Source organism: Artibeus jamaicensis, unplaced genomic scaffold (assembly GCF_021234435.1).
Source record: "Artibeus jamaicensis isolate MK-2021 breed Jamaican fruit bat unplaced genomic scaffold, CSHL_Jam_final scaffold_833, whole genome shotgun sequence".
NCBI classification, from domain to species: domain Eukaryota; kingdom Metazoa; phylum Chordata; class Mammalia; order Chiroptera; family Phyllostomidae; genus Artibeus; species Artibeus jamaicensis.
In genome coordinates this window covers 16,159,634-16,180,649 of record NW_026522056.1, presented here as the reverse complement: position 1 = coordinate 16,180,649, position 21,016 = coordinate 16,159,634, and the positions used below count along the sequence as shown (strand labels likewise).

At 39.2% G+C, this 21,016-nt stretch overlaps 1 protein-coding gene across 4 annotated transcripts in view; it reads left to right on the top strand.

Annotated features, from left to right (window-relative positions):
- DLC1 (DLC1 Rho GTPase activating protein) overlaps positions 1-21,016 on the top strand; it is a 345,300-nt gene that overhangs the window by 148,465 nt on the left and 175,819 nt on the right. For all 4 annotated transcript variants that reach the window (XM_037128754.2, XM_037128753.2, XM_053659883.1 and 1 more), the window contains exon 5: positions 11,296-11,329. In XM_037128754.2, coding sequence (XP_036984649.2) covers positions 11,296-11,329 — 34 coding nt within the window. The remainder of the gene's footprint in view (positions 1-11,295; positions 11,330-21,016) is intronic.

Sequence of the window (21,016 nt, the reverse complement as noted above, 5' to 3'; positions counted from 1 at the left end):
CGGGAGCACAGGGAACAGTGCAGGAACACAGGGAACAGTGCAGGAACTGGGCGGGGGGAGGGGCTTCATCGCAGCTGAACCGTGATCACTCCAAGGCCCCTAAAAGGAAGGAGCAGTTAACGAAACCTGGCGGAGAAGAGGCTGCCAAATCAGCTACCTTGAGAAGAGTGATAACCTTGGATGGAAGGACACAACCAGTTCAATGCCACATCTCCAGATAAGATTCAGGGGAATAAACACCGCTTCCTCCTTTAAATAAACATTCTCTCCCCCAGTTTCCAATGTGGGAGAGGGTTTCCCTCGCACCACCAAGTGATTCTCCAGACACCAGTCTTGTGTCCTATAATTCAACCCAATTCTGACACTATCTACCTGGCGATAACATCTGATCCCACAAGATACTAGGGTCGGTCCCACAAGACTGCCCTCCACCACCCACTTCAGATGCCAATTGTAAGTCTAGGTGTTACCTGTGCTTCTGACTGACCAGCTATAAATCAGATTTCAGTGACCACCAGTCTTCCCTTGGGTTTGATCAATTTGCTCACAGAACTCAGAGAAACAGTTTACTTAATAGATTACTGGTTTATTATAAAAGGATGTAACTCAGGATCAGCCAGGTAAAGAAATGCATAGGACAAGGTTCGGGGTAAGGACATGGACCTTCCAAGCCTTTTCCAAGTAGCCAATTGGCACCAAACCTCCTTGTATCTACCAAAAATAAACTCTCCAAACCCCTTCCTTCTAAGTTTTTACGGAGGCTTCCTTACATAGCCATGACTGATTAAATCGTTGACCAGTGGCAACGTACTCAACATCCAGCCTTTCTCTCCCCCCCACCCAGAGGTGGAGGTGAGGGGCCGGGTGGGACTGCAAGTTCCAGTCCTCTGATCATGGGGTTGGCTCCGCTGGCAACCAGCCCCCGTCCTTAGGTGTTTTCCAAAGGTCATGTCACTAACATAACAAAAGGCACCTTCATCACTGTCATCCCTTAGGAAATGCCAAGTGTTTTAGGAGCTCTGTGCCCGGAAAGAGACCAAATACATTTCTCTTATTATAAATCACACCCTTATATCCTCTACTGAATCTCCCCATAGGCCCAACCTGCCAGGAAGCCAGGGGCATGGGATGTGATAGATGAATGTAGTATACAAAGTAGTATACAAAGTGTTTCCATATACAGTATCACCCAAACTGGGGCACTTCTGAGAGTTAAAGGAGTCGTTAAAATTAACTGTGCTTACTGCAAAAAACAAACAAAAAAGAATGCAACCCAGCAATTATAGAACCATTATAGATTTTTATACCATGCAATACATTATAAACTCCCTGTAGCAGAAGCGCCCCTCCTACTCTATATTCTACGGCAAAACTGCTGCCCCCCTGTTGGCCCCCTGTGTTTCACAGGCACCTAACCCACATCGCCCACCTCCCCTGCCAGGCTCCGTGTAGCCTGCAGCTTGCAGCCCCAGAGCAAACCTGGCTGCTACACCGAGGAGCCAGTAGAGCAGCAGTGTCAGACACTTTTTGTCACCAACAGAAACCAGAAAAGTTAGCCGTCCCTAGCCACTCGTGTCTGAGTATACTTTGTTAAGCCAGGGAGCAACCTGCCTGCAGTTCTTAAAAGGGAGGTGTTTTTCAGATAACATCTGGAGAAGGTTGGGGAAAGAGTCTGTTTATCACTCATCATCGTCTTTCACACGTAACCATATATTAAAGTGAGAACTGTTCTCTGCACGTGAATCTCACACACTCCTAGGCAAGACTGTGGAGCCGGAAAGACAAACCCACCCTGACTTGTATTAGTATAATTATTTATAATTTTATGTCATCAAAACCCAAATATTCCAAAATTAAGCATATTCTTACCATACAATCCAGCAATTGCACTTTTTGGTATTTACCCAAAGGAGTTGAAAACTTCTGTCTACACAAAAAGCTGCACACAGATGTTTGTAGAAGCTTTACTCATAATTAATTGTCAAAACCTGGAAGCAACTAAGCTGTCCTTCAGTAAGTGAATAGATAAATAAACTGGTAATTCAGACAGTGGAATATTATTCAGTGCTAAGAAGAAAAGAGCTATCAAGCTATGAAAACACATGGAGGAGTCTTAAATGCATATTGTAAGTCCAAAAAACAATGTGAAAAGGCCGTGTGCTATTTGATTCCAATTGTATGACATTCTGGAAAAGGCAAAACTTTCCGATGGTAAAAAGATCAGTGGTCCTCAGGGGTCAGGAGGAGAGAGGGATGAGCATTCAGAGCCCAAAAGATTTTTAGAGCAAAAAATACTTCTGTGCCATACTATAATTGTGGGTATATGTCATTATACATTCGTCCAAGTCCATAGACTCCGCGACATGCAGGGTGAACCCTAATGTAAACCATGGGCCGTGTGTGATAATGAGGCTTCAATGTAGGTTCATCGTTGTAACAAAAACACCACTCTAGGTGGGCGAACCTGCTGGCAGTGGGGAATACTGTGCATGTGTGAGGACGGGGGTTGTAGGGGAAATCTCTGTCGCTTCTGCTCAACCTTTTTGTGAACCTACAACTGCTCTAAAAAATTATTGATGTAAATCTAAGCTCATATTTGACTATAACTGGTAGTGATTAACTGGTAGTGACAAGTCAGTATGAACAAAATGCTGTATTGCTCAGCCTTCTAAGAGACTAAGTGAAATTACACAAAACAAATACATTCATAATGCAAATTATTTTGTTTATAAGCTACATATTACATTCAATTCTTGGTTGAACCATTAACAAATACTTCACCTTTCTACTTTTATCCAAGTCTATTAACCAATGCTATAATACATATATACAATAATAGTCCATGGACTAGGAAAAAAGTATAAATATATTAATAAATTATAAAATAGTAAATTTAAAAATAATTAAAGTACAGAGTTCATATCCACCATGTTCTGTTGTCATCTTCAGTCTTGAAGTCATAATTAGATTACTTATTTTTACAGTGCATCTTCTATATTTTCCTTTAAGTGCCACCAGAGCCTTTTGTAAAAGACCACGTGGGTAGTAGTTACTTGACATATGCCTGTTAACTGACTCACTAGAACTAGGCGCAAGAGGATGAGGAACTCAGAAAACAGCATGCAACTAACAGGTGAGCATTCCGGGAGGACAGAGGAGCATCCTTAAAGCATTCTAAGGAAAACAGTGTTAAAGTAAGAAACTGTAACAGGGGCTGTTGCCCTTGGAATGTCCACCAGACACAGTGAGACAGAGGGTGGCATACCAACAGAAAATTATGAGGACAAACAAAATGTATTCTGAGGGTCACCAGGAAGAATAGAAGGACATGGAGTTTAACACTGAAGGGCAGATGAATTGCTGGTTTGCATCATGCAATAAGAAAGATATACTGTCATTCTGAGTCTGTTGTTCATTGGATAAGTCACCTATCTTGAATATCATTTTTCCTTAATATAAGTGTACATACCTATGGTGCTCCCTCATTGAGAACTGTCATAAACCAGACTTTAAAAAAAAAAAAACAAAGCTATCTTAAATAATCGGTCATATTTCTAAATGGCCGCCATATGCAGATGATCCTACCAAACATAAAAGAATACTTCTGAAGACCTCATACATTGAAAGATCTATATATAAAATATCTAAGAAGGAAGAAGTAATCCACTTTTTCTAGTGACACGAACATATTCAGGTACTCTAGCAATGATTCTTTTTCTAGAATTACTAAGGTTGAAAACAAAATCAGATAATGGTTTAAAATACGTAACTTACATACATACAAAAAACCAGCAACTTACAGGAAAACACAGATAAAGAAGGATTGGTAACATTTTAAAATTATATAAAACTATGTGAAGGGTAAAATGGTTATATCAAAATGTAGGTTATTATGGTTACTCCAGTTGAACATATTATTTAGCACTGAAATTCATAATAACAAAGTTGGGAAGGGAGACATGACTGGTTAAATTTTCAAAGGAATTTATAACATGAAAATGTATGTCAAGCACAGTGAATTCCATGAATACTATCTTCCACAGTGGATTGATTGGCAAAATAGATGCATTACAATTAAAAATTTCAGTAAATGCTGAGAAAGGAGATCAGTCATGGGGTCTCCATTTTTCTAGCTTGCTAAAAATAATTTAATTTAGAATAATAATAACTTTTTTTCTTATACCATATTTCCAAATAAAAATGCCCTCAACCAAGGCTTGGACAGCAGTGAGACAGCCTTAATTTCAATATTTAGTTATCTGAAATGAGCATGGAATGAGATATTCTGTAGAATATAGTAAATTCCTATGTTATGAAAAAACACAATTTTTAAAGGTCAGAAGGCCCAATCGCATGGCATTTTTATCTAGTAGAAGGACCTCTCACCTCTGCTCACAGGTGGCCACAGATGGGCCCATGATCAGCACCAAACATCCCTTATGAAGCAACTTGGTCTTTGTTTAAACACTTGCACAACTATTTTGAGCCGAGACCCCAAATTTCTACATCATAGAATATAGATGGAAGTGTTCTTTTGGTCTGCAAACCTGTAAAGACGGTTGTTACAGCCAACAGTCTTGGAAACAAAAGAAAAAGTTCCTCAGTATGGATGATGACTTTTATCAAATAAGACATGTCAGATTCCTTTTGTAAATAAGAAGAATACACAACATGAACTACCTTTCTCAGGTAATTATGCACATATTTGTTTCACTTTGGTTGTACATATGTGTGCTTTGAAGACAGTCCTCTGTAACCAAATTCCTATTGTCTTCCATTGCATGACTGAAAAGCTAAGTTAAACTGGAATCGTGAACTAAGAGAACTAAATCTGGGGGAACTTTGACTTCATCAGTCATATGAATAGTGGTATAACAGACAATGCTGTAAGACCCAGATTCTAGACTAATCTCCATTTGGCCAACTAAAGCTCTGTACCACTGGGCAAGACACTTGATGCCTCTGGGACTCAACATCCTCATGGGCAAAATGACGGTTAGAATCAGATGAGTGTATTTCAAAGTATGGTTACAGGGACTACTGGTGTGTACATCAGCTGATCTAGAGATAAACAACAATTTTGTAGTTACTTTAATGTATATTATAAATAATATAACCAAAAATTCAAACCGATAAATGTATGCATTTTATTTTTATTATTTAAAATAAGTCAAGTTAAAAAATGCATTTTTTAATCTTTTATAAATTTTCTCAGTGACATGTTATTTCATATATGGTTTACATTTAATATTATTTTGTATTAGCTTCAGGTATACAGCACACTGGTTACACAATCATGTACTTAAGTTCCTCCTGCTGTTTCCAGTACCCACCTAGCATCACACGTGGCTATTACAATATTATTGACTATATTTCTTATGCTGTGCTTTATAGTCCCATGGCTATTTTGTAACTACCAATCCATATTTCTTAATCCCTTTTCCTGTTTCCACTCAGTCCCCCAACCTCCTGTGAAGTGTATTTAAATTTAATATTTAAAATATCATAGAATAAAGAGCTCATAGGTGATTCATGTACATAGTAAAAAATGTAAAGGTGGTATTTGAGGTGCTGTAGTTTGGGAAACAGGACTGAATGACACTCAACTCTCTCTACCAAGAAGAGCTCATCTTTTCAATGAAAGAACAATGACTCTCGACACTGGAGAAGTGCTTCGAAAACCAAAACGGATTATATCAGATTGTCAGTCAGACATTGCTTTTCAGCAGACCTCTTTGTTCAAATGAAAGCAAACAGAAGTCACTGACTGGCTAATAATATCACCGACTGGAATTATTCTAAGAGTCTTTAAATAAAGAGGTAGAAACAAACCCATTTTCCAATGTACCTTTTTTAATGTTGTCTTTCATGTCTTCCCCCCAAAAATGTGATCCCCAAATCCTTCCTATTGTACCCTGAATGTGCTCTTGTGTTCCTCTGAGGCAGAAGCTGTTCCATCACTGAGAGGAGGGGGGGCGGTCCTGAAATTTCTAAGGACATGAGGAAATTTTCTAAATTTCTCTGTAAGATATTTTTGTGGGAACAAAAGTGAATGTTTTTAAGGGAGAGGAATACATTACTCTGACATCGAGTCTTGCAATTCTTAAGAAGGCCAATGAAGGAAATCTCTGTGGAACAAAATAGAATATTCCACAAACTTCTATACGAACACCTTTAATATGTTAAAAATATGTAAAACAGTACTACCTATAAAGAAAGAAAACACAAAATTAAGGGTACTATTTTGGTTTTGAATGCAGGATAAAAATGAATCCCTTCATGGAACATTCCAGTCTATCATAGCTGTCCGCTGTTTGAAAGGGTTGACTTTCAAAGGGCCTTCTTAATGGTAGTATTTTGTGGTCCTGATTCCAAAAAACTAATAGGAAAAAAATTATGTAAGTGAAGGACATGGCATATTAATAAAAATAACCTATTAGAAAGGAAAAACATTCTCAGTTTTCACCTAAAATGGTCGAGAAGTAATTGGATCAATTAGAATGTTTCAATTGTCATTGTACTTAAAAAGATTCAGACATGGCTTCTATTACTTGCGTTATTGTTTATGTTAGCAGCTTCTCTATAGTCAGTGTAAGTTGCTGAAAGGTGTTCAGCTGAGGTCCTCCTGTAAGTGCAGAAAGCCAGCCGAGCACAGACCAAAAGAATCAACACGTGTCTGCAGCATTTCCGCAAGGCATGTCAAAATCAGCATTTCCCCAGCCATTTTTTACGTCCAAAAATACAAACAGACTCACTTATCCACAGGCTAAGCTCCCACACACAGCTTTTAAAGACCTCATTAAGAAAAAGCAAATTGCTTCCTCCCCTCCAACTAAAAAGCTTTCTCTTTAAAGGCTTTTTCAAAATTCAGTAATAAAACACCTTAACAGATTAACTTGGATGAAACTCTTTTCACGTGGAGAAGGGTTGGCGGGTCAGTACAGCCACACACAAGGCGGTTCTTCTGTCATTTGACTATCACGAAGAAGAATAGCAAAAGACTATGAATTTTTTTCTCTCTCATTTGGAAGTTATTAGTAGACTTCCCTTTGTTCCATTGAGAAATGAGAGAAGAAAATATGAAGTTACAGTGAACCCATATGGCCAGCAGGAAAATCCTATTTAATTGCTTTATTGCCAGAAATGTTAAATCACTTCCTGAGGATACAGTTCAAATGAAACATATGGCAGCTATTAACAAAAGCCCCTAATGAATTCAAAAATACGCTTTTTATGGGAGCGTTCTCATAAGCAGCAGTCGTTCGTGTACATACCAATATGCATGCGGTATTTTAATTCCACAAATGTTTGATGAACACTTACTCTGTACCAGACTATGCAGCCAGCTCGCATGAAATGCTTCTTTCCAAGCAACAGACATGACACTAATGAACCCTCAGGACATGGACCCCAAGCCCAGCTGTGCCTCTTCTGGGAGGTCAAAGGCAAAACAGCTCGTGACCAACACCTCCTTCCTGAAGGTTCAAGTTTAAGAAAACCATTTCATTTCCCCCTGGGTAGTCCTAATTATCTACTGTATTTCTACTTCTTTCATGTCACACCGGTGATGATGTTAATCCTTGTCATTTAGCATCCGCTGCATGGGACCCTTTATCTTTTCACATAGCTTCTTCAACCGGGTATCCATTCCACAAGGAAGAAAACTTTACTGAAGTTTATTGTTTGTAGAACAATGGGAGGCATGTAATAAGAATTAATAAATAGCTTTAATTAATTGAAAACCAAATGACACTATTTTTTTAATGCCTTTCACCCCCTGGAAAATTTCACAAATTTAATCAATTATTTATAGGCCATATTTTAAAGACACAGTTCTTCTGCAAATCCAAAGATAAATTAGCTGAGGTACACCCAGATCTTATTACTGTGTGGTTTTACTTTAAAAGAGAAGTTATCAGATTCTGGTTACATCAGACTTTGACTTGCTTTGCTCCACATCGTAAATATGGCCCCTGCCGTTATTTGATGGAAGTAAGCTTTGGCAGCTTAAAAAATCATGCAAATCGTGGTAAGATTTAAAGCAACTGACATTGGCTGTGGGGAGGCTAAAATCTTTTTGCTTCATAGTGCAAGTCATTATCATTTTTATTAAATATTTACTTACACACGCTCAGTCACATACTTAGTAATCAAATAGAATAAAATATGGAAGGCCTGTCACTGGTCTACTTGTACTTTGGAGCCAGACATTCAATCTGCCTAAAATGCCTTCACTGTAAGAAGAGAGGGCTGGCTTAGATTTTCTAAATGTCGAGTACAGTTATGCCTGCACAGATGCTCTGTGACCTAGTCAGCATGTTATTGTGGGATCTCTTCAAACCTTCTCCTCTGTGGTCTTTTGAAATAAGTGGTAGTGATCTCAGAGCCCAGTGTATCAGTGGCCGAATCCTACCTTCCCCAACTGATTGTGACCTCACAGAAGTCGCTCTGATTTCCAGGACTTCCTGGGATTGTTCTAAGGATCGAGTGAGGTTATTCGGGTAAAAGATGAAAACTGTACCTTGTTCACACTAAGAACTTGGTAGTAAGTGTTAGCTATTCACAGACTGAGGAATTTTCTTACTAAGCATCCTTTAATTACCTATCGCCAACCTTTACAGTCTTGTCAAAGAAAAGGTTTCTGTTTTGTTTTGTCTTTATTTGCTTTTCACAAATGGGGAAAGTTAATTTAAAAGCTGCGATCTCCAGTTAGGGGAGAAATCCAGGAGTTAGGCTTAATACATAACATAGTATGCATTCAATTCCATTGTTATATCCTTTCCTAAAAGACACATAAAAACTGAACAAGTATCACCAAAAACTGGAGGATAACTTTCCTGTAAAAGTACAGAATAAGAGTTCTCCTAAAAGGAAAGAAAAAAATAGGATGACCCCACTATAAATGAAAGAATACCTAAAGGCTCCTCAGCCCCCACCCCCCGGCCTGCCCAGCCTCTGGCTGTGTTGCTCCAGGCCACCACTCCATCACCTGACAGTCTCTTCACAACCATGTCTCTGTCAGGATGCAGAGTTGATGGAGACACCCGGAGAACAAGACGTGAACAATGACACACAGACTGAGGTTAAGTCGAAATATACTTTCACTGAAGATGAACCTTGCCAAACAGAACCCCCTCAATTTTCTTATCCATAGAAAGACTTTTTCCCCTATTTGAAAATGACATCAATCTCCAAATCCTATAAATTCCAAAGGTGAGGATCTCCACAGTACTAAATATCTCACAAAGGTACAAGCGTCTTCATGTTTGATATTTCTGGAAATCAAGGTTGATGCTATTGCCTGGGGCTGATCTATAACAGAAGTGCACTGAGCCCCCCTCCCCCCTCTGCTCTCTCTTCACCTCCCTCTCTCAGCAACATTAGTTACCTGTTTGAGTCTACTTTTCCTACCCTGACTGTAAGGACTTTGTTCCTTGAGAAAGGGGAGGAGCTCCCCTTGTGGATGTCTTGTGCGATCCGTGTGACTGTGCTGAGGGAGGCGTCACACCCCAGTGGACCGGACAGGGTTATAAAAAGGGTCCGGTGCAAGCTGCCATCCTCATGCTGACTGTATTTGATACACCAATAACTGAGGTGAATGGGAAACGGATGCTCAACGTCCTAACATTTTTTAGAGTCTCCACAAAGAGCAGAACTAGACATTAATACTATAAAGTCTTTTGTATGCATCTCATCTAAACTCTATTTTTTAAGTAATGATCTTGATAGATAATGGTTGCTGGGAAGTGAACTTCCAAACTTCCCATGTCAGAGAGATTTAGAACTATTGGCCCAAAGCCCATGGTAACAAACAGTGAGAACAGCTACCTTTTCCTGAGGGCCTTGCATGCTTTCTGGAAGCTACTACAGTTTGTCCTCTCGGCAGCCTTGCAAAGTAGGAGGGATTTCCCTGTTTATAAAGGGAGATTCCAAGCCATAAGAGACAGGGCAGAAATTTGAAACGTCAGAGATCAAATAATTTACATTTTCTGCTTCCGAAAATAGGACAAAACAAAAGAACTCCAAAAATTCTACCCGAATTTAAAGAGTATTTTAGTTCTCATTTATTGCCAATATTTTTTAAGGGTGATGTGAGTATATCTTCAGAGAAGAAGATAATTATATGATGATTTAGAATTATCATAGCTGGATAATTTACTGATAGTTCCACAACTCTCATTTTTCTTTTCAGCTTTATTAAGGTATGATTGACAAGTAAAATTGTAAGATATTTAAAGTGTCCTTTGTGGTGATTTGATATACGTATATATGTGTATACACTGTGGAAGAATTCTTCACATCTAATTAATTAACACATCCATTACCTCAGATATTTACCCTTTTTTGGGCGAAGACATTTAAGTTTCCCTCTCAGCAAATATCAATGACGTATTACAATGTTATGAACTACAGTCACCTTGTTTTACTTCACATCCTCAGACCTTGTTCGTCACACAGCTGGAAGATTGTACCCTTTTACCAACCTCTCCCTATTCCTCTCATTGCCCGCTCTCTGCATCCACCCCGCCCCGGGGAGCCACCACCTCCGTGCTCTCTCATTCACTTTGCATAATGCCCTCAAGGTCCATGTTACTGCAAGCGGCAGGATTTCCTCCTCCTTCCTGCATAAATACCATTCGATTATATCTATCACACCCATATCTGCACCCTTGTGTCCTCGGCAACATTAATCACAGCAGCCAATCTATGGGTAGGAGATATGTAGACCTCCATCCTCTTTTGGTTTCATTTGACTCTATACCCAGAATAGAGTCAAGTAGAATTGCTGGATCATACAGTGGTTTTCTGCTTTTTCAACTTTTAAAGTATTTTTGTTGTTGACACTATTACAGATGTCCTGTTTTCCAACCCCCTTTGCCCACCCCCACCCAGCCCCCACCCTCCATACTGTGTTCCATGGCGGCAGCACCAATTTACATCTGTACCAGCAGAGCACAAGGGGTCCCCTTTCCCCACACCCCCACCAACGTGTGTTATTTCTTGTGTTCTGGGTGATATCCACTTCCCAGGCTTTCCAACGAGTATAAGGTGACATCTCACTGTAGCTGTGATTGCATTGCCCTGGTAGTTAATGACGTTAAGAACCTTTTCACGTCCCCATTGTCCACTTAAATGACTTATCTGGAAAACATAAATGTCTATTCAGATCCTCTGCCTTCTTATTTTCGTATTCCCAAGTTCTATTTAATTTTGCTTCATTTTCTTCCTACTAATGTTATTTGATACTTCTTTCTGATAATACCAGAATTATATGACTTTTCTTTTCTTTTTCAGGCTATTCCAGGTATTTCAGAAAAGGAAAAGGCTGGTAAGTGGATATATGGTTGTGTTTCCCTACCTATCTAAACTTTCATCTTCATAGACATCTTATTAAATATCTAACATGTATAAATCTCACCAATCTTTGGACAAATATTATTGTTGAATTACTGAAAAATGCATTGTGTTGCTCAAAATGGAAGGAAAAAATGGGGTTTTCTGATGTAGCATTTCATCCTGTTAGAATAAGATTGTGCTTCTTGTAGCCCTACTACAACTTGTAACAACAACCACAATGTTTTTCTTGAAAGAAAGAATATGATGTTGTTCAGTATGGTCTTGGAAATCAGTTGTTAATAGTTGTCAAGATTGATTTTTTAATCTTTAGCTTATTTAGTAGTCATAGAAAAAAATGTACTTATTTAAAGCTGATGCTCTACCATCAAAAATATCATTGTAAAGCAATATGAATAATTGTATAGAAAAAATTATACTATTTGTATGCTCTATGTGATTGTTATAACTATTTAATGGTATGGAAAATGGATAAGGACTGATGAGAAACATAGACTATGAATAATTAGAGCTGATTTGGTAGGATTATGCTTTTCAAAAGACCTGTTGATCTTCCTCGGTATTGTCTTATGTTTCCTGTGTAATAACAATCAGTTTTAAAAACACAGATTAAAGGTATGTTTTCAATCTTGAAGCACATACTTAGTTCTTAGACATTTGTGACTTTTAAGAGCTGTACTAAAAGTGTACAGTATCATCTAAAAGAAGGTGTTATGGCTTTAATTGACTTTATAGTGAAGCATTGAAGTTTGATATGATTTTTATACAGAGGATGTTTTCTTTCTAGTTCAGTGATCTTATTTTTGCTACTAGATGGCTTTCACATAGAAGTTTTTATGGTTTGTCTCCTTCCTTTGCTAAAGTTTTCTCTTGTGTCAGGCTGTTTCTGATTTCTTCACTCTCATAGGTTGAAAGGTAACCCTTCAGAATAGAAGGAAAATACTGAACTGACATCACATGTTAGTCAGTTCCAGAGGAAAACTGTCCAATTTAACAACGCAGTGGCACTACGTGGAATAGTCGCAAATATCAAACAAAGTGAAATTACAGCTCCAAGGCTCTAACGTATATCTCAAATAGATTGTGTTAGCTATCTAGTTAGGACACAAAATCAATGGTTATGTGGTTCTTTGGATCGCAAAGGAAAAGGAACTTAGCCAAAGTCCTGCTCTGTTTTTGGTTGTGACATCCTGTGTAATCCCCAGATTAGCTGCAATTTAAACCAAGTATGTAACAGGCAAAATTGTCATCTTGTTCCAGAAAATCAGCAACCTCTCTCATACCCCAAAAAAGAAATTAAGATGTGAATTCTTGGCTGCTAGAGAAGGGGAAAAAGGGATGGAAATGCCATTGTTTGAGGGGATGGAGAGCCAGAGAGTTACCTTCAGATTGATTAGGAGAAGCGCTTCATTTTGTCATGCTTCTCAAGTATTTGAAATTCGTATTTACTACAACAGGGAACTGATTAAACAGAGGGTATAAATATAATGCAGCTACCATTTTTTATCGTAATCCTGGAAGTTTTCCTCATCAAGAGCAACAACAAAAAAATTGTCATTCTTTATTTAATATCCCTTTGGGTCATTTCTATACCACTGGGCACAAATGCAGTGTTAATAAATGTTATTCACAGGGCTCCACAAGATGGTTTCTGAAACTGAGACCCACCAATCAATATATATTGTATGGACCTACCCAGGTCCCAGGCACTTAGACCTCAGATGTTTAGCCTCCGATGGAATGATTGGAGCACAACCTGGCTTCTGTATCTTAAAACATTAGAATGATTGGAATTTACTCCAAAATGGATTTTTATTTAGATTTCTTAGGAATGTGCTAATTTGTTTAGAAAGAAATATAATTTTGTTTGGTAATATAAACACAAGAAAGAAGTTACTTTTTAAATTTTTTAATATTTTTTTTTAGAGAGGGAGAAAGAGAAGGAAAGAGATATCAGTGTGTGGTCGCTTCTTGAGCACCCCCAACTGGGGACCTGGCCCACACCCCAGGCACATTCCCTGACTGGGAATTGAACCAGTGACCCTTTGGTTTGCAGGCTGGTGCTCAATACACTGAGCCACTCCAGCCTGGGCAGAAATTATTTTTTAAAAAGTATCAGTGAATTTGTGTCAAAATGAAGGCTTATTTTTTATTATCTAATTAATAATGGTAACAGATTTGACAATTCAAGAGAGAATATGATTTATTCCAAAAAGTTTCAAGGGATCATAGCAGTCTGAGTGATCTAATGCTTGTATTCCTAAACTTTATTATGCCCTATTTAGAATATTAAAAATCTTTCAGTGTTTCACATGCAAATGCAAATCTCTTTATTTCTATCTTTATACATGTCTATTTTTAAGCTCTGCTAGATAGAGGAATGACAATGAAGGCAGAGGACTCACTCAATCTTCTAGAGGTTAATTGATCTCTTAAATAGGATTAAGCTTCATACCCACCCCTAGGGCCTGCCATTTTTTTTTTTTCAGTCTTGCTAAATGAATGTAGCCTATTGTTCCTTATTAAAACAGCCTATTTTTAATCTGTGTGACCTCTCATCTAAGCCAACTGGAACCAACTCCACCAGCCTTTGTGAAGCTCTAAACAGAATCATTTTGGTTCCATTCCATTAATAATTCTTGAATTGCAGTTGTATGATTGTCCCTGTGTGTCCTCTAAGTGAACATCTATTCTGATCCATGTTGCTCTGTAAATGAAGCCTCATGGAAGCTGTTTTGCTGCTCGTCTCCCACTGTGCGATGGCAAAAAACTCCTAGGGGAAACAGTTTTGAAACAGCCTCATATTGGTTCATTCATTCCACAAATGCTTACTGAACAGGAACACGTACCAGGCATCACGCTCGGTTCCGTCGAGGAAGCAGATATGAATGAGGCTTTGTGCTTGCCCTGAAGGAACTCCAACTCTAATTGAGAATTTCTGCTAGGCCAGTATCTTCCTTTTCTTCCTCTCAAGAATTCCTTAACCCAGCCTATTCAGAAAGCTCCCCAGGACAAGAATCAAATTTTCAAAAAATATTGTTTTCAAGGAACTCAATCAGTATGCACATTCTCAGGACCTGAAATAAAATACAATTAATTTGTTCTTTAAAAATCAAGAATTAATCACACAAGTATCCACATATTCAACACATACATTTTCAGATAACGTCCATTACGCCACTGGAGTCACTGTGCCCCTAAAGAGTGGGCCCCTGTCACTGGGACACTCTCCAGCACATCTGCTGTTTATCCGTGTGACCTTGGGCAAGTTACTCAACCTCTTCATTCTCTCATTTCTTAAGTATAAATAAAGAAGCTGTCGTTGTAAAGCAACAGTGCTTGGCACAAAGCGGGTCCTGCAAAATGGTAGCTGTGTGTTATGGGAATTAGTTGCGCTTATAACCATCATGTGTTCAAGCCAAAGTGAAGCCCGCTACGTCACTGCCACCCTTGATGCTCCCAGAGCCCTTAAACACTTCCTCGGGGCACAATTAACAGCTGAGCAGCTGTCCACGTGAAAGAAAGAGATCCCTTTCTCCACAAGCTTCCGAGGGAATTGTCAGTCCAGATGGAGGTTGTCACGGGATAGACAGAACTGGCCATATTTACACTCTCATTAGAGATTCCTGTCTCTGTTAGACTAGAAGCCTCTCTCGTGCACAGATAATCTTTGGTTTTCACCAAGAATAGTCCCTGAGAAATAAATATCCTGTGTCCTGTTTCCCTAGGACTCCCTGTACCCCAAGTCCTTAAGGTAAAAGGAGTCCCCCACCCGCTGCACACAGTCCTGTCCACACCGGCTTCTCCTTGTCCATTCTCTCTGTCGCTGCTTGAATGCCGCCCCCACTTTCTCCTGGGCTTTCGCAACAGTGCCCAGACAGGTCCCCCTGCCCTAACCTGTCATTACCTCGGTCCACTATCCACACTGTCACCAGAGTTACCTTTGAAATCACGACCTGATAATGTAAATTCCTGCTTCATCGTGTTCTCTGCCTTCCTACAGGATATGGCCAGTTTCCCGCCCGACATTTGTAATCTGGATGCAGTATCATTAACTGTGCTGGGTGTGTCCACTTTGCAGCTCAGATCCAGCCCCTCCCACACCCTGTATCTCCTAGCTCCGTGCCCTGGAGGCTGACGGCAGCAAAATCAATGGACCGCCTTCCTTTCTGCCATCCCCCTTTCAACAATGAGGAGCCCCAGCAGGAGACTGTGACCTCCTGGGGAGTCAGTGTGGGCTTCTCTTAGGTGGCCCTTTCCACACAAGTTTCCAGGGTCTGACACCCATGCTCTCTTCTTGCCCTTGTGGTTTCCCTGCACGTTTATAAGTAGTTTTGTGACTTAACATCCTTCCATGTGTCCAGTGCGGCATCTGCTTCCTGTGAGAAGTCTCACTGGTCTACTTACCAATACTCCGTCTTCTTTCTACTTCTTTGTGTGTGTTTATTAGTTTCTGTGTTACGCCTCAGCCACCACCTCCAGCCACAGAACCCCTCCTAACTTTATATTTTTCTGCTTCCACCAAGTTCATGCAATTGCCTTTGTAAAAATATGGATGATAAGTAGATGTAGAGGAAGGAGAAGCAAAGGCAGCTTATTCAGGAAAAAAATATGGACCTTGTTTCTCTTCCTCCTAAGTGAATTCAGCTTCATGTCCTTCAGTCACATGGGGAAGAAAAACATCCTTATGATTTAGATGTGTCCTCTATTGCACAAAAGTATGTAACTTAGAAAAGTAGCACTGCTTTTAGTCACTAAAATGTGACTCTCGGCATATTTGGAAAGTAATAATGTGGAGATATAAGAAATCTCTCATTCTAAAATTAAATCACATGGAAAATAGATAATTATCATTAGCCGAAAATGGACAATGTTTTTGCCCTCTTCATCTTGAGATTTTGACTTGTTTTGTTAGATCCAACAGTACCTCCTCCTTAATGAATGAGTTTCCAGACAGTTCAGTCATTTATTATTCTATGTTCCTAGAAAATTTTACGTTTTCTTTTTCAGTCCTGTTATCTGACCTCACTGTGTGCCCTCTTCTCTGGGTTGTGAGCTTTTCTAGATCAAGATTATCGCCTTTGTGTGCCCTGTAATTAAAACAGCTGTTAGCTCATAGTAGGTAATCTGTAAATCCACATTAATGAATATATTGTAATTGCAAAGATGCTTTGGCATCAATCCTTTTTAAAAAATATTTTTATTTATTTATCTTTAGAGGGGAAGGAGAGGAGAGAAACATCAATGTATGGTTGCCTCTCGTGAGTCCCCTGCTGGGAACTGGCCTGCAACCCGGGCATGTGCTCTGACTGGGAATCAAACCCCGATCCTTTGGTTTGCAGGCCCAAGCTCAGTCCACTGAGCTACACCAGCCAGGGCCTGGCATCAATCTTAATGATTTAGAGCTAATAGGATTCTAAAACTTGAACACCGCCCCCCCACTTCCTCCATTATTCCTGCTACTTCCACGAATGCCAACTGTCTCCACCAGATAATTAATTAGTGGTGTTCTTTGGCATTCCATCCCACACAAATATGTAAATGTACTACTGAGAAAGATGACTTTAGAATCTGACTTTGGCTGCGTTGCTTGGTCATTTTTTTCTTTAATGTTTGTTGTCCTGCCTCAAGGTTATTGGGTTGGCCAAAAAATGTTAAAAATCCAGATAGTGAATGTTTATAGCCTGCAACACTTGTGAAAGATAGCTTTCAGAAGTGTTTAACACATCCACAGCCTCTCCGAACTTTGTGTTGTGGCTTCGTAAGGCAGAACATAAAAAGCCAATACTTCTCTCTGTGACGAACATGGAAGGGGGAAAACTAGAGTTTCCCTAATTTCATTCCAAACACCTTGTAAACATACCAAATAACAGAGCCCGGACATGGCATCTTTTGTTATTAATTTTTTGGCTGCCTTTGATCACTGAGAAGAGAAATGCAGAAGACAAAAAGAAAACCTAAAATGCAAAGATATTCCCCTTTCTCCAGTCTGTTATCATTGCTTCCATTCAGAGGATTATACCTGCAATCTATTCCTCTCTAAGCCATCTTCCAGTATTGGCAGATCCGAAAGGATTTGATGGATAAATAAAAATAAGACTGCTCCATTTCAGAGGTGTCCTTTGAAAGACTGTGTTCTTTTTTTATGCCTCCATTTTGGTACAAATTAGATCGGTTTTGGTGCCCCCTCAGCCACTAGACTGTAAGCACCTGAAAGACAGAATTTTGTTTCATCCAACCCGAGACCCCCAATGTCTGACATTGCTGTTCTTGCCCTGTGTTTGATAAATAAATGAATAAGTGAGGTCTTTTAAAAATCCGAAAGTGCTTTGCTCTATACACAGAACACCCCCAAAGCCCATGTAGAGTTTTATCATTCTCTTCTAAGTACAGCACTTTCTGTACTGCAAAGACCCCAGGCTGTTTTGCAGCGTTTGGCGGGATCTGAAAACGGTCTTTATCTGGCCGGGCTGGGCCTTGGCCAACATTCCAAATTCTTTATTCCCTTCCACTCTCAGAAAATGGATTTCATTCTTTTTATACTAATGGCTTATAAATACCCACTTGCTTCACTTTTCTTAGTATATGGTCTCTGCTCGCCTGCTTTTTTATGAGGAAGGAATTTAGGGTATGCCCGCACACAGCCTCTCATTTCTTCTGAAGCCTAATGTAAACTAATCCATGAAAAGTTGGCTGTGGTCGACCGGGCTGTTGAGAGGAAACATAGTAGCTTTCAGGTATCAAGGAATTCATGAAAAATATAAGTAAGCTATTCTTAGATGGCAAAGATCTTGAATTTGTAGGATATTTTTCAATATGGATAACTTTCTAAATACTTTTCTTACTGTTCTTATTGGTATTTTGTTTATGACCAAGTATGTAAACTAAGTCTCCTATGCCTTTGATTGGTTCTCCTATACGAGAACCAATCAAACATATTTCCTTCTCTTCTCACTTATATTTGAAGCAACATGGATACACAATAATTTCGCTTTTAACAAGTTTTTATTTGAATGTTAACTCCCACACTAGGAGTGATCCACTTATAGCTGGTGGTAGCTTTATGGTTCTGTGGCACTGAATGATTCTTATGATATGTATCTGTTCATGAATTGTCTTCTACATCATGCTGTGAGTTCCTTAAAGGCATGAAGTTCTCATTTCATCTTTATTACCCATACCCAGTGTAGTATCTTGCCCAGAGCAGTTGCTAAAGACATAGTTTTGAATTAACCTATTCATTTGACATACCAAATAGCTCATGCAGGCTCTTGGTTACTCTTCAGTCTTACAACAACCATAACTTTTCACAAGACTTGACAGACTACAAATTTCTTCTTCCAAAAAGTCACATGCATATTTTGTTCCCCGGCTTTATCCTTTGAAAGAATCTCTATCAGAGGTATGAAGAGATGACTGTGAACTCTTAGTACAGACCAATGAGGCAGGTTTGTGTTTCAGTACTTTAACTGACATTGACCTTTTATTGGTATAAAAATTAATTTGTCATTTTCAATTTTCCCTGAAGAAAGACTATTTGCAAAAAGGCCCTCTCTGTCAATTGTATTTACAAAGCAATAGAAGAACTTACATTTAGTTTGAAAATCATATCTGATCATTTTTAGATGCCTTCAAATATTTGCCTTTATAGGGTTCCCAGTGCGGTCTGCAATTCAGTTACTCTTATTAATAATGTGAATATAAAGATGTATATGTACCCACAAGGTCCTAGTCCATTGATTTTAAATTCTTGGGAGAGGTACATTTATTTCGGATAGGTACACATAACAAGGTATTACTCTGACCTATCTAACTATGAGATGACCTAATCAGACCATCCATGGGTTTGAAGGATTTTCATTTGTTTCCCTGTGGGCAAGTTTTAGGTCCATATCTCTTCCAGACTGACCCATAAACATTGTTATTGCAGAATTAAGATGTGATTTTGAGACACAGCTTATCAAAATGGAAAACCCAAAACAATTATTAACAGTTATGAGAAATTAACCACTGCCCAGGAAAAGGCTGGTGCCCATCCTGTTGGCAAACTCATGTGGCTATTGCAGAAGAGTGCGCCATGGATTTAAGAGGCCATTTTGTCCTGACCGCTGTAATCAGGAAAGATCTCACAGAATTTCACAAGTTTCAGCAAACTCAGAAAGCCTTCCCTCGCCGACCATAATGGGATTTTGTTTTTCGATTTTGGTTTTTCAAATTTTCTGGCCACTACATTTTCTGAACTGCTAATATTGTAAACTTTTTATTAATATAAATGTTCAATCAATTCTTTCCTCTGGATTTAAGGAAATAGATAAATAGGGATAATGCTACAGTCTGTTACTCCTTGAATTTATCTACATTTTTAAATCCTTGGGATTTAGAAGCATTAATGGTCTTCTGGGATATGTTTAGGCAAATGTTCTGCTGCTGTGCTGTGACTTCCTGGAAGGCAGATACTCTCTTTGCATCCATGTAATGCCAGTGTCTTAGGGTGTTTTTGACTTGATGTTTGTCGAATGAATGTTTGAATGTATCACAGCAAGCATGTATTCTGTGCCTGCACTTTTCTAAGTGCTCGGTAGGTATGGACTCTTTTGATCCTCTAAGCAGCCCCATAAGGTAGGTGTTACTGTTTTCTATACTACAGAGATGCGGAACCTGAGAAAGAGGTTTCCTCAAATACCCAGAGTCACACTGTGGCCAAGGCAGGGGTCAACACAAGCAACTCAGTCTACAATGCTTTTAACCAACTATGCGTGCTGTGTGCAGTGGTTAAACACCAAGACTCTGCAGGCTGACAAATGAATTTTTCCATAACTGACCTTACCCTTCCTTTCCCACCTCATCTCCCATCCTCCTCTGACATGTGCTTTCCTCTGAAGGCATCGTAGCAATCTCACTTTTCTCCTGAATTTGCTTTAACTTGACCTTTGTTCCTCCATTTTTCCCTCCCGGAAATTAACCCCCTCATCCCCCAGTGTCTCATTTGGGTCTCCCCGGCCCTGTGAAGTCTTCTGGGATCTCCTGCTCATATGAACTTTACCCTTTCTGGAATGAGACAGCCACAGCGTGAGCAGTCTGTACTGGTCATTTTCAACTTGATTGTATGCAAACTGTCATCATCCCTTGAGGGTTTTATCTGTCTTGGCCTTGACTCCCACTAGTTTTAAGCATCTTTTTAAAAGTCACTGGGCACACATCAAAAGGTTTATTTAATTAATACTTTATTTTGTAGAGGAGTTTTATATTTGCAGAAAAACTGAGTAGGAAGTACAGTTGAAACTGTATGACATTTATTTAGAAGCGAAATTATGGGCATAGTAGAAAGATCAGGGTTGCCAAGGGTTTGGGAAGGGAGTCGCGAATCAGTGGGGCACTGAGGGTGTTTAGGGCAGGGAAACTCTTCTTTGCGATGCTGTGGTAGCACCGCATGGAGCCTTTTCAGGTTGTTGGTTTTGGGGGTTTTTTTTTTCACTTAACAATATGTATTTAAAGTTCCCCCATGTCTTTTTATGACTCGATAGTTCCCTTCTTTTCAGCAGTGAATAATATTCAATTGTATGGAAATATCACAATTAAGGGAACTTATTTCATATACTTTTACTGTAAAAACTTTTAAAAAACATCAGTCATAATAGATATTACAATGAACCTTTATCTT